Source organism: Oncorhynchus mykiss, chromosome 9 (assembly GCF_057628025.1).
Source record: "Oncorhynchus mykiss isolate SJ-2025 chromosome 9, ASM5762802v1, whole genome shotgun sequence".
Taxonomy (NCBI): Eukaryota; Metazoa; Chordata; class Actinopteri; order Salmoniformes; family Salmonidae; genus Oncorhynchus; species Oncorhynchus mykiss.
In genome coordinates, this window is record NC_143030.1 from 80,781,814 (window position 1) to 80,795,951 (window position 14,138).

General features: G+C 44.8%; 1 protein-coding gene across 3 annotated transcripts in view; it reads right to left on the bottom strand.

Moving 5' to 3' along the window:
• Positions 1-14,138, bottom strand: part of LOC110531286 (membrane-associated guanylate kinase, WW and PDZ domain-containing protein 3) — a 132,939-nt gene that overhangs the window by 72,108 nt on the left and 46,693 nt on the right. For all 3 annotated transcript variants that reach the window (XM_036989056.2, XM_036989055.2, XM_036989053.2), the window contains exons 3-4: positions 8,735-8,851; positions 1,960-2,079 (exon numbers count right to left, since the gene is read on the bottom strand). In XM_036989056.2, coding sequence (XP_036844951.2) covers positions 1,960-2,079; positions 8,735-8,851 — 237 coding nt within the window. The remainder of the gene's footprint in view (positions 1-1,959; positions 2,080-8,734; positions 8,852-14,138) is intronic.

Genomic DNA, 14,138 nt, shown 5'->3' on the forward strand with positions numbered 1-14,138 from the left:
CTAAGCCAACTTGAGCGTGAGCTTTGGTTGCGAATGGTATGAACTTTGAACTCTTATTAATTAAAGAAGTGAGACATCCTAACCGTTGAGTTAGCAACAGCAGCTGTAAACGTGGGCTAGGAAAGGACGGATGAAGTATCCCGTCTAGCACACAATGACGACACTACAACGTAACCCGTTCACCACCAGAGACACTCTTCAAAGGACAAAGGACTCTGTTGGGTAACACGGCCTTCCATCTACCACCAACCTACTGAAGCGCAGCTCAGAGTAAATATGTATTGCATTTTCCTTTTTCCAAATGGGCGGTAATTTAGAATGCATAAGATTCTGTATTTACGATAGAGTAGCTGACTACGGCCCGATAGAGACATAGCTTCTCCCTTTGTTCTTCAGTGTTCCCGCTCTTTCACTCAAACCCAACCCCCTTTCTTTGTGTAACCGGCTGTCATATCTGTTCCGTCCGCTAGGGACGTTTTCCTTTATGACATCATTTGTAATCAAGGTATGATTCATTCTGTGTATATGTAATTCTGTGTGATTAGTTAGGTATTTAGTAAATAAATAATTAAACCCAATTTTATATTGCTGATTCAACTTGTTAGCCAGGGTTCGTGAAGACAGGTCTTTAAGGTCTTTTACTAGGTCTTTAAGAGTTTATTCGGACGATAACAGCTCTACAAACACTCTTTCGTGGTGCCCCGACTTTCTAGTTAATTATATTTACTTGATTAGCTTAATCAGGTAATATTAATTACAGAGAAAGGATTTTATAGAATAGCATGTCATATCACTTAATCCGGCATAGCCGAAGACACGACACTACCGAATACTGTACTCATTTCAATACTGTACTCATTTCAAAACTGTACTCATTTCAATACTGTATTCATTTCAATACTGTACTCATTTCAATACTGTACTCATTTCAATACTGTATTCATTTCAATACTGTACTCATTTCAATACTGTACTCATTTCAATACTGTATTCATTTAAATACTGTACTCATTTCAATACTGTATTCATTTCAATACTGTATTCATTTCAATACTGTACTCATTTCAATACTGTATTCATTTCAATACTGTACTCATTTCAATACTGTACTCATTTCAATACTGTACCCATTTTAATACTGTATTCATTTCAATACTGTATTCATTTCAATACTGTACTCATTTTAATACTGTATTCATTTCAATACTGCATTCATTTCAATACCGTACTCATTTCAATACTGTATTCATTTCAATACTGTACTAATTCCAATACTGTACTCATTTCAATACTGTATTCATTTCAATACTGTACTCATTTCAATACTGTATTCATTTCAATACTGTACTCATTTCAACACTGTATTCATTTCAATACTGTATTCATTTCAATACTGTACTCATTTCAATACTGTATTCATTTCAATAATGTATTCATTTTACTACTGTACTCATTTTAATACTGTATTCATTTCAATACTGTATTCATTTCAATACTGTACTCATTTCAATACTGTACTCATTTCAATACTGTACTCATTTCAAAACTGTATTCATTTCAATACTGTACCCATTTTAATACTGTATTCATTTCAATACTGTATTCATTTCAATACTGTACTCATTTTAATACTGTATTCATTTCAATACTGTATTCATTTCAATACTGAATTCATTTCAATACTGTACTAATTTCAATACTGTATTCATTTCAATACTGTATTTATTTCAATACTGTACTCATTTCAATACTGTATTCATTTCAATACTGTATTCATTTCAATACTGTACTCATTTCAATACTGTATTCATCTCAATACTGTACTCATTTCAATACTGTATTCATTTCAATACTGTGCTCATTTCAATACTGTATTCATTTCAATACTGTACTCATTTCAATACTGTACTCATTTCAATACTGTATTCATTTCAATACTGTATTCATTTCAATGCTCACCTTTGAACTTCCCACTCTCCAGCAGGGCTCCAGACTCTTCCAGGGAAAAGAACTCTTCTATGGAGACGAAGTTGTAATCCACCCCTGATATCTCCCCGTCGCGAGGCTGTCTGGTCGTACCTGGAGAGGGACAGGTAACATTAGGACAGGTAGGGCTAGAACCCTAACACACACAGAAGCCAGGACAAAGTAATAATTAATCTCCTCGTCCCGAGGGGGTGTCTGATTATACCAGCACATACAGTGGCTTGCAGAAATATTCACACACCCCCCCCCCCCCCCCCCCTCTTGGCATTTTTCCTATTTTTTGCCTTACAACCTGGAATTAAAATAGATTTCTTGTGGGTTTGTATCATTTGATTTACATAACATGCCCACCACTTTGAAGATGCAAAATATTTTGGGGGGGTGAAACAAGCAAGAAAAAACGGAAAACTTGAGCGTGCATAACTATCTCACCCCCCCAATATCAATACTTTGTAAAGCCACCTTTTGCAGCAATAACAGCTGCAAGTCTCTTGGGGTATGCCCTCTGTAGCACCTTACGGTCAGATGCCGAGCAGTTGCCACACCAGGCGGTGATGCAACCGGTCAGGATGCTCTCAATGGTGCAGCTGTATAACATTTAAAGTATCTGGGGACCCATGCCAAATATTTTCAGTCTCCTGGGGGGGTAAAGGTTTTGTTGTGCCCGCTTCACAACTGTCTTGGTGTGTTTGGACCATGATAGTTCGTTGGTGATGTGGACAGCAAGGATCTTGAAACTCTCGACCCGCTCCACTACAGCCTTGTTGATGTTAATGGGGGCCTGTTCGGCCTGCCTTTTCCTGTAGTCCACGATCAGCTCCTTTGTCTTGCTCACATTGAGGGAGAGGTTATTGTCTTGGCACCACACTGCCAGGTCTCTGACCTCCTCCCAATAGGCTGTCTAGTCGTTGTCGGTCACTGTTGTGTCGTCAGCAAACTTAATGATGGTGTTGGAGTCGTGTTTGGCCACGCAGTCGTGGGTGAACAGGGAATACAGGAGGGGACTAAGGACACACCCCTGAGGGGCCCCAGTGTTGAGGATCAGCTTGGCAGACGTGTTGTTGCCTACCCTTACCACCTGGGGGTGGCCCGTTAGGAAGTCCAGGATCCAGTTGCAGAGGGGGGTGTTCAGTCCCAGAGTCCTTAGCTTAGTGATAAGCTTCGTGGGCACTATGGTGTTGAATGCTGAGCTGTAGTTAATGAACAGCATTCTCACATAGGTGTTCCTTTTGTCCAGGTGGGAAAGGGAAGTGTGGAGTGCGATTGAGATTGCGTCATCTGTGGATCTTTTGGGGAGGTATGCGAATTGGAGTGGGTCTAGTGAATCCTATCCGGGAGGCATTGGATAAATCCCGGAACATATTCCAGTCTGTGCTAGCAAAACAGTTCCGTATTGAGCGAGTCACTGGTACTTCCTGCTTTAGTTTTTGCTTGTAAGCAGTAATCAGGAGGATATAATTATGGTCAGATTTGCCAAATGGAGGGCGGGGGAGAGCTTTGCACACATCTCTGTGTGTGGAGTAAAGGTGGTCTACAGTTTTTTTTCCTCTGGTTGCACATGTAACATGCTGGTAGAAATAAGGTAAAACTGATTTATGTTTGCCTGCATTAAAGTCCCCGGCCACTAGGAGCGCCACTTCTGGGTGAGCATTTTCTTGCTTGCTTATGGCCTTATAGAGTTGGTTGAGTGCGGTCTTAGTGCCAGCATCGGTCTAGACTACTATGAATAATATAGATGAGAACTCTCTTGGTAGATAGTGTGGTCTACAGCTTATCATAAGGTACTCTACCTCAGACTAGCAATACCTCGAGACTTATTTAACATTAGACATCGCGCACCAGCTGTTATTGTCAAATAGACACACACCCCCACCCCTCGTCTTACCAGACGTAGCTTCTCTGTTCTGTCGGTGCTGGAAAACCGAGCCAGCTCTTTATTCTCCGTGTCGTCGTTCAGCCGCGACTCGGTGAAACATAAGATATTAGTTCTTGGTAGAATAATTGTAATCGTAGGTCATCAATTTTATTTTCCAATGATTGCATGTTAGCAAGTAGAATGGAAGGCAGTGGGAGTTTACTCGCTCGCCTACGGGTTCTCAGATGGCAGCCCGATCTGCGTCCTCTTTTCCTCAGTCTTTTCTTCACGCAAATAATGGGGATTTGGGCCTGTTCACGGGAGAGCAGTACATCTTTCTCGTCGGACTCGTTAGAGGAAAAAGCTTATTCCAGTTCGTGGTGAGTAATCCCAGTTCTGACGTCCAGGAGTTATTTTCTGTCATAAGAGACGGTAGCAGCAACATTATGTACTTTTTTTAAAGTTACAAACAACGCAGAAAAACTAACAAAATAGCACAGTTGGTCAGGAGCATGTAAAACATCATCCTCTTCGGCGCCACATCCTTCATCGGGTGTAAAGTCTATCAATAACAAAGCCTTTATCAGGTGTAAAGTCTATCAATAACGAAGCCTTTATCAGGTGTAAAGTCTATCAATAACAAATCCTTATCAGGTGTAAAGTCTATCAATAACGAAGCCTTTATCAGGTGTAAAGTCTATCAATAACACATACTTTATCAGGTGTAAAGTCTATCAATAACAAATCCTTTATCAGGTGTAAAGTCTATCAATAACAAATCCTTTATCAGGTGTAAAGTCTATCAATAACAAATCCTTTATCAGGTGTAAAGTCTATCAATAACAAAGCCTTTATCAGGTGTAAAGTCTATCAATAACAAAGCCTTTATCAGGTGTAAAGTCTATCAATAACAAAGCCTTTATCAGGTGTAAAATCTATCAATAACAAAGCCATTATCAGGTGTAAAGTCTATCAATAACAAAGCCTTTATCAGGTGTAAAGTCTATCAATAACAAAGCCTTTATCAGGTGTAAAGTCTATCAATAACAAATCCTTTATCAGGTGTAAAGTCTATCAATAACAAAGCCTTTATCAGGTGTAAAATCTATCAATAACAAAGCCTTTATCAGGTGTAAAGTCTATCAATAACAAAGCCTTTATCAGGTGTAAAGTCTATCAATAACAAAGCCTTTATCAGGTGTAAAGTCTATCAATAACAAAGCCTTTATCAGGTGTAAAGTCTATCAATAACAAATCCTTTATCAGGTGTAAAGTCTATCAATAACAAATCCTTTATCAGGTGTAAAGTCTATCAATAACAAAGCCTTTATCAGGTGTAAAGTCTATCAATAACAAAGCCTTTATCAGGTGTAAAGTCTATCAATAACAAATCCTTTATCAGGTGTAAAGTCTATCAATAACAAATCCTTTATCAGGTGTAAAGTCTATCAATAACAAATCCTTTATCAGGTGTAAAATCTATCAATAACAAAGCTCACAGTACACAACTGTGCCTTTATATACTCTGTTATTTCACGCGAATGGCAAATTGCATCCAAACTCTAAATTAGTCATGTAGAATAGTGGTTGACATGGAGGCATGAGGCTGGAGGAGAAATAACACCTGCATCCCAAATGGATCACTATATACTGTAGTGCACTACGCATTAGACCAAGACCCTGATCAAAAGCACTACTCTATGTAGGGAATAGGCTGCCATTTGGGATTGCAGGCCCCAAAAACACAAAACCAGCAGTCTGTCACAATGAATCAACTTACTGGCCTGGCGCCTAATGGCAGTTGCTATAGAAACAGGTCAGTCACACGAACTATACACTTATTTTCCTTTATTTCTTCTCCTGATGTGTTTTTGAATGAGAGCAGCACCCGCCTACCTGGTAGGAAGATACCAGCAGCACCCGCCTGCCTGGCAGCAAGATACCAGCAGCACCCGCCTACCTAGCAGGAAGATACTAGCAGCACTCGCCTACCTGGTAGGAAGATACCAGCAGCACCCGCCTACCTGGTAGGAAGATACCAGCAGCACTCGCCTACCTGGTAGGAAGATACTAGCAGCACCCGCCTACCTGGTAGGAAGATACCAGCAGCACTCGCCTACCTGGTAGGAAGATACTAGCAGCACCCGCCTACCTGATAGGAAGATACCAGCAGCACCCGCCTGCCTGGCAGCAAGATACCAGCAGCACCCGCCTACCTAGCAGGAAGATACTAGCAGCACCCGCCTACCTGGTAGGAAGATACCAGCAGCACCCGCCTACCTGGTAGGAAGATACCAGCAGCACTCGCCTACCTGGTAGGAAGATACTAGCAGCACCCGCCTACCTGGTAGGAAGATACCAGCAGCACCCGCCTGCCTGGCAGCAAGATACCAGCAGCACCCGCCTACCTAGCAGGAAGATACTAGCAGCACCCGCCTACCTGGCAGGAAGATACTAGCAGCACCCGCCTACCTGGTAGGAAGATACCAGCAGCACTTGCCTACCTGGCAGGAAGATACCAGCAGCACCCGCCTGCCCGGCAGCAAGATACCAGCAACACCCGCCTGCCCGGCAGAAAGATACCAGCAACACCCACCTGCCCGGCAGCAAGATACCAGCAACACCCACCTGCCCGTCAGCAAGATACCAGCAACACCCACCTGCCCGGCAGCAAGATACCAGCAGCACCCACCTGCCTGGCAGCAAGATACCAGCAGCACCCACCTGCCTGGCAGCAAGATACCAGCAGCACCCACCTGCCTGGCAGCAAGATACCAGCAGCACCCACCTGTCTGGCAGCAAGATACCAGCAGCACCCACCTGCCTGGCAGCAAGATACCAGCAGCACCCGCCTGCCCGGCAGAAAGCTACCAGCAACACCCACCTGCCCGGCAGCAAGATACCAGCAACACCCACCTGCCCGGCAGCAAGATACCAGCAACACCCACCTGCCCGGCAGCAAGATACCAGCAGCACCCACCTGCCTGGCAGCAAGATACCAGCAGCACCCACCTGCCTGGCAGCAAGATACCAGCAGCACCCACCTGCCTGGCAGCAAGATACCAGCAGCACCCACCTGTCTGGCAGCAAGATACCAGCAGCACCCACCTGTCTGGCAGCAAGATACCAGCAGCACCCACCTGCCTGGCAGCAAGATACCAGCAGCACCCGCCTGCCCGGCAGAAAGATACCAGCAACACCCACCTGCCCGGCAGCAAGATACCAGCAACACCCACCTGCCCGGCAGCAAGATACCAGCAACACCCACCTGCCCGGCAGCAAGATACCAGCAGCACCCACCTGCCTGGCAGCAAGATACCAGCAGCACCCACCTGCCTGGCAGCAAGATACCAGCAGCACCCACCTGCCTGGCAGCAAGATACCAGCAGCACCCACCTGTCTGGCAGCAAGATACCAGCAGCACCCACCTGTCTGGCAGCAAGATACCAGCAGCACCCACCTGCCTGGCAGCAAGATACCAGCAGCACCCACCTGCCTGGCAGCAAGATACCAGCAGCACCCACCTGCCTGGCAGCAAGATACCAGCAGCACCCACCTGCCTGGCAGCAAGATACCAGCAGCACCCACCTGTCTGGCAGCAAGATACCAGCAGCACCCACCTGCCTGGCAGCAAGATACCAGCAGCACCCGCCTGCCCGGCAGAAAGATACCAGCAACACCCACCTGCCCGGCAGCAAGATACCAGCAACACCCACCTGCCCGGCAGCAAGATACCAGCAGCACCCACCTGCCTGGCAGCAAGATACCAGCAGCACCCACCTGCCCGGCAGCAAGATACCAGCAGCACCCACCTGCCTGGCAGCAAGATACCAGCAGCACCCACCTGCCCGGCAGCAAGATACCAGCAGCACCCACCTGCCTGGCAGCAAGATACCAGCAGCACCCACCTGCCTGGCAGCAAGATACCAGCAGCACCCACCTGCCCGGCAGCAAGATACCAGCAGCACCCACCTGCCTGGCAGCAAGATACCAGCAGCACCCACCTGCCTGGCAGCAAGATACCAGCAGCACCCACCTGCCTGGCAGCAAGATACCAGCAGCACCCACCTGCCTGGCAGCAAGATACCAGCAGCACCCACCTGCCTGGCAGCAAGATACCAGCAGCACCCACCTGCCCGGCAGCAAGATACCAGCAGCACCCACCTGCCTGGCAGCAAGATACCAGCAGCACCCACCTGCCTGGCAGCAAGATACCAGCAGCACCCACCTGCCTGGCAGCAAGATACCAGCAGCACCCACCTGCCTGGCAGCAAGATACCAGCAACACCCACCTGCCCGGCAGCAAGATACCAGCAACACCCACCTGCCTGGCAGCAAGATACCAGCAGCACCCACCTGCCCGGCAGCACTCTCTGTCAGATGATGACACCAGGGATTTTCTTTTGCTAGCAGGTATGTTTATCTATGTAATCATGTGTGATTGAGTTGATCTGATTATACAAATGTAGGATCTTAATTTGAGGCAGTTTGCTACAGCAGAAAAATGATCCTGCAGCAGCAGGAAATGTAAATTATTATGTGGATTATAATTAATTGACATTTCTGTAGGTTTTGATCAATTTTATGTAAGGGAAAAACAAGTCTGAAATTTCAAAGTGGAAATTCTAAACTTAAGAAGCCATTTTAAACCTCAAATACACAACAAATGATCCTGCAACATGGTGATCAAATTCAAATCCTACATCTGTAAGTGCATGATTACGTGTGTGTGTGACTGCTTGATGTTTGTGTGGAGGTGGTGGAATGGGTGGAGGGTGTGTAGGGTGTGTAAGGGGTGGAATAGATGGAGGGGGTGGAATGGGTGGAGGGGGTGAGTTGGCACAGTTTAGCGGTGTATGCATGTATAGTTATAGATATCACATTGCTACTCACAGGGGACGGCTCTGAGGTACAGGTTCTCCCTGATCACCTGCTGCAGTTGGCTGTCCATGGATCCTGGAGTGAAACACTTGCTCAGGTACAGCCTCAGGTCCTTACACAGAGTAGAGCCTGTACGAGAGAGACAGGACATACTGTATGTTATCAGATGTCAGCATTAAACAATGAAGGATTTAGTAAAATACTTTACCCGGGTCTGACTGTGTGTATCTCTGAGGAGTAACCAAAACCTCACTATCAAAAAAGCAGGCACACACAAATTATTACTGCCTGTCTGTCTGTCTGTCTGTCTGTCTGTCTGTCTGTCTGTCTGTCTGTCTGTCTGTCTGTCTGTCTGTCTGTCTGTCTGTCTGTCTGTCTGTCTGTCTGTCTGTCTGTCTGCTTGTCTGTCTGTCTGTCGTGAAGGACACACAAATGCACCCAACGATTTTGTGAAGGCGCCATTTAAGGGATTACAGTCACATTGGTAACAGTGACCTCTTTATGTCCCTACATTGCTGCAGGCTGAATTAGTGTGTGTGTGTGTGTGTGTGTGTGTGTGTGTGTGTGTGAGCATGTGTGTGTGTGTGTGTGTGTGTGTGTGTTATTCCCTCCATGTAGTACCGTGTCATCACACTGAGACAGGAAACGGGGTGAAACAACAAACAGAAACATGAGAATAATTCAATCTTATCAAAACTGAACCAAATCTTCTGACCAAATCACAACTGAACAAAACATCAAAAACAGCGTTAAACTATGTTCAGCTCCCTCATCCTATGTGTAAAAATCTTGTGATATTGATTTGTCAAAGCCTTTTCCCTTCGCTAATACCCTCCTTCTCCCCAATGTCCCTTTGGTCAGCATGTACAGATGGCCGAAACACAGGGCTCTACAACCCTGTTCCTGGAGAGTTCATTATTAGAATCAGCTACGCCAGAATAGAGTTGGAGTTTAAAACATCAGGAGGGTCTCTCTCCAGGAACAGGGTTGGAGTTTAAACCTACAGGAGGGTCTCTCTCCAGGAACAGGGTTGGAGTTTAAACCTACAGGAGAGTCTCTCTCCAGGAACAGGGTTGGAGTTAAAACCTACAGGAGGGTCTCTCTCCAGGAACAGGGTTGGAGTTAAAACCTACAAGAGGGTCTCTCTCCAGGAACAGGGTTGGAGTTTAAACCTACAGGAGGGTCTCTCTCCAGGAACAGGGTTGGAGTTTAAACCTACAGGAGGGTCTCTCTCCAGGAACAGGGTTGGAGTTAAAACCTACAGGAGAGTCTCTCTCCAGGAACAGGGTTGGAGTTTAAACCTACAGGAGGGTCTCTCTCCAGGAACAGGGTTGGAGTTAGAACCTACAGGAGAGTCTCTCTCCAGGAACAGGGTTGGAGTTAAAACCTACAGGAGGGTCTCTCTCCAGGAACAGGGTTGGAGTTAAAACCTACAGGAGAGTCTCTCTCCAGGAACAGGGTTGGAGTTTAAACCTACAGGAGGGTCTCTCTCCAGGAACAGGGTTGGAGTTAAAACCTACAGGAGAGTCTCTCTCCAGGAACAGGGTTGGAGTTTAAACCTACAGGAGGGTCTCTCTCCAGGAACAGGGTTGGAGTTAAAACCTACAGGAGAGTCTCAATCCAGGAACAGGGTTGGAGTTTAAATCTACAGGAGGATCTCTCTCCAGGAACAGGGTTGGAGTTTAAACCTACAGGAGAGTCTCTCTCCAGGAACAGGGTTGGAGTTTAAACCTACAGGAGGGTCTCTCTCCAGGAACAGGGTTGGAGTTTAAACCTACAGGAGGGTCTCTCTCCAGGAACAGGGTTGGAGTTTAAACCTACAGGAGGGTCTCTCTCGAGGAACAGGGTTGGAGTTTAAACCTACAGGAGAGTCTCTCTCCAGGAACAGGGTTGGAGTTTAAACCTACAGGAAGGTAGCTCTATGAATAGGGTTGGAGTTAAAACCTACAGGAAGGTAGCTCTAGGAACAGGGTTGGAGTTAAAACCTACAGGAAGGTAGCTCTCTGGGAACAGGCTTGGAGTTAAAACCTACAGGAAGGTAGCTCTCCAGGAACAGGGTTGGAGTTAAAACCTACAAGAAGGTAGCTCTCCAGGAACAGGGTTGGAGTTAAAACCTACAGGAAGGTAGCTTTCCAGGAACAAGGTTGTAGTTAAAACCTACAGGAAGGTAGCTCTAGGAACAGGGTTGGAGTTAAAACCTACAGGAAGGTAGCTCTAGGAACAGGGTTGGAGTTGAAACCTACCGGAAGGTAGCTCTAGGAATAGGGTTGGAGTTGAAAACTACAGGAAGGTAGCTTGAGGAACAGGGTTGGAGTTAAAACCTACAGGAAGATAGCTCTCTAGGAACAGGGTTGGAGTTAAAACCTACAGGAAGGTAGCTCTCCAGGAACAGGGTTGGAGTTAAAACCTACAGGAAGGTAGCTCTCCAGGAACAGGGTTGGAATTAAAACCTACAGAAAGGTAGCTCTCCAGGAACAGGGTTGGAGTTAAAACCTACAGGAAGGTAGCTCTCCAGGAACAGGGTTGGAGTTAAAACCTACAGGAAGGTAGCTCTAGGAACAGGGTTGGAGTTAAAATCTACAGGAAGGTAGCTCTAGGAACAGGGTTGGAGTTAAAACCTACAGGAAGGTAGCTCTCCAGGAACAGGGTTGGAGTTAAAACCTACAGGAAGGTAGCTCTCTAGGAACAGGGTTGGAGTTAAAACCTACAGAAAGGTAGCTCTCCAGGAACAGGGTTGGAATTAAAACCTACAGGAGGGTCTCTCTCCAGGAACAGGGTTGGAGTTAAAACCGACAGGAAGGTAGCTCTCCAGGAACAGGGTTGGAGAGCCCTGAAATAGAGACATTACCTCCCTGATCAATTCATTCTTTCGACTGCTTTATGACCGAAAATGACAGGTCACCACTGTTTATTAGTGGACTGTGTAGATTACATTTCCCTGTCAGATTGGTCCGTCCCTTCACCCAGTCCGCCTGTCTACCTCTCGCTGTCTCTCTCTCGCTGACTCTATCTCTCTGTATCCTCCATCCCTCCAGACCCCTCCTTTCATCCTATATATATATATATATATATATATATATATATATATATATATATATATATATCTCTGTCTGAATATTCTGTCCACTCCTCACCTCATCCTTCCTCCCCTAGCCTCCATTGACAGTCAAACCTCAATCCCAACTATCCTCCCCTCCTGACTGTCTCTGACAGTGATCAAACCTACTCAATATCCTTGGTCTCCACAGAGACCACAGAGGTTAAGTAATAGAGTGAAGACAATCACATTCACTTAGCATGAGATACTACAGTACAGTATACACTACCTAGTACAGTATACACTAGCTACTACAGTACACACTACCTACTACAGTATACACTACCTACTACAGTATACACTACCTACTACAGAGATATAATACTACAGTACAGTATACACTACCTACTACAGTACACACTACCTACTACAGTACACACTACCTACTACAGAGATGTAATACTACAGTACAGTATATACTACCTACAACAGTATACACTACTTACTACAGTATACACTACCTAGTACAGTACACACTACCTACTACAGAGATGTAATACTACAGTACAGTATATACTACCTACTACATTACACACTACCTACTACAGTCTACACTACCTACTACAGTATACACTACCTACTACAGAGATATAATATTACAGTACAGTACACACTACCTACTACAGAGATATAATACTACAGTACAGTACACACTACCTACTACAGTACACACTACCTTCTACAGAGAAATAATACTACAGTACAGTACACACTACCTACTACAGTATACACTACCTTCTACAGTATACACTACCTACTACAGTACACACTATCTACTACAGTATATACTACCTACTACATTACGCACTACCTACTACAGTATACACTACCTACTACAGTATACACTACCTACTACAGAGATATACTATTACAGTACAGTACACACTACCTACTACATAGATATAATACTATAGTACAGTACACACTACCTACTACAGAGATATAATACTACAGTACAGTACACACTACCTACTACAGAGATATAATACTACAGTACAGTACACACTACCTACTACAGTATATACTACCTACTACAGTACACACTACCTACTACAGTATACACTACCTACTACAGAGATATAATACTACAGTACAGTACACACTACCTACTACAGTATATACTACCTACTACAGTACACACTACCTACTACAGTATATACTACCTACTACAGTACACACTACCTACTACAGAACACACTACCTACTACAATATACACTACCTACTACAGTACACACTACCTACTACAGAACAGACTACAATAACTACTACAGTACAGACTACCTACTACAGGACAGACCAACTACTACAGTACAGACTACCTACTACAGGACAGACCAACTACTACAGTACAGACTACAGTAACTACTACAGTACAGACTACCTACTACAGTACACACTACCTACTACAAGACAGACTACCTACTACAGCACACACTACCTACTACAAGACAGACAGCCTGCTACAGTACAGATTAACTACTACAGTACAGATTAACTACTACAGTACAGTACATACTACCTGTTACAGGACAGTAGGACAAGTAACAGTAGAGCAGTAGACGGTAGGACAAGTAAGAGTAGAGCAGTAGACAGTAGAACAATGTAGCAACAGAGCAATAGACAGTAGGACAAAATAAGACTAGAGCAGTAGACAGTAGGACAAGTAGAGTAAAGCAGTAGACAGTAGACCAAGTAGCAACAGAGCAGTAGACAGTAGGACAAGTAAGAGTAGAGCAGTAGACAGTAGGACAAGTAGCAACAGAGCAGTAGACAGTAGGACAAGTAAGAATAGAGCAGTAGACAGTAGGACAAGTAGGAGTAGAGCAGTAGACAGTAGAACTTGTCTTACTGTCTAATGTTCTGCTGCTACTTGTCCTACTGTCTACTGCTCTACTCCTACTTGTTCTACTTTCTACTGCTTTACTGTCACTTGTCCTACTGTCTACTGTTCTTCTGCTACTTGTCCTACTGTCTACTGCTCTCCTGTCACAGTAGACAGTAGGACAAGTGACAGTAGAGCAGTAGACAGTAGGACAATTGAAGGAAAGCAGTGGACAGTGGGACAAGTAAGAGTAGAGCAGTAGAAAGTATGACAAGTAAGAGTAGAGCAGTAGAAAGTAGGACAAGTGTCTTTAGAGCAGGAGAAAGTAGGACAAGTGTCTTTAGAGCAGGAGAAAGTAGGATAAGTGACAGTAAAGCAGTAGAATGTAGGATAAGTGACAATAGAGCAGTAGAAAGTAGGACAAGTGACAGAAAATCAGTAGACAGTAGGACAAGTACCAGTAGAGCAGTAGATAGTAGGACAAGTGCCAGTAAAG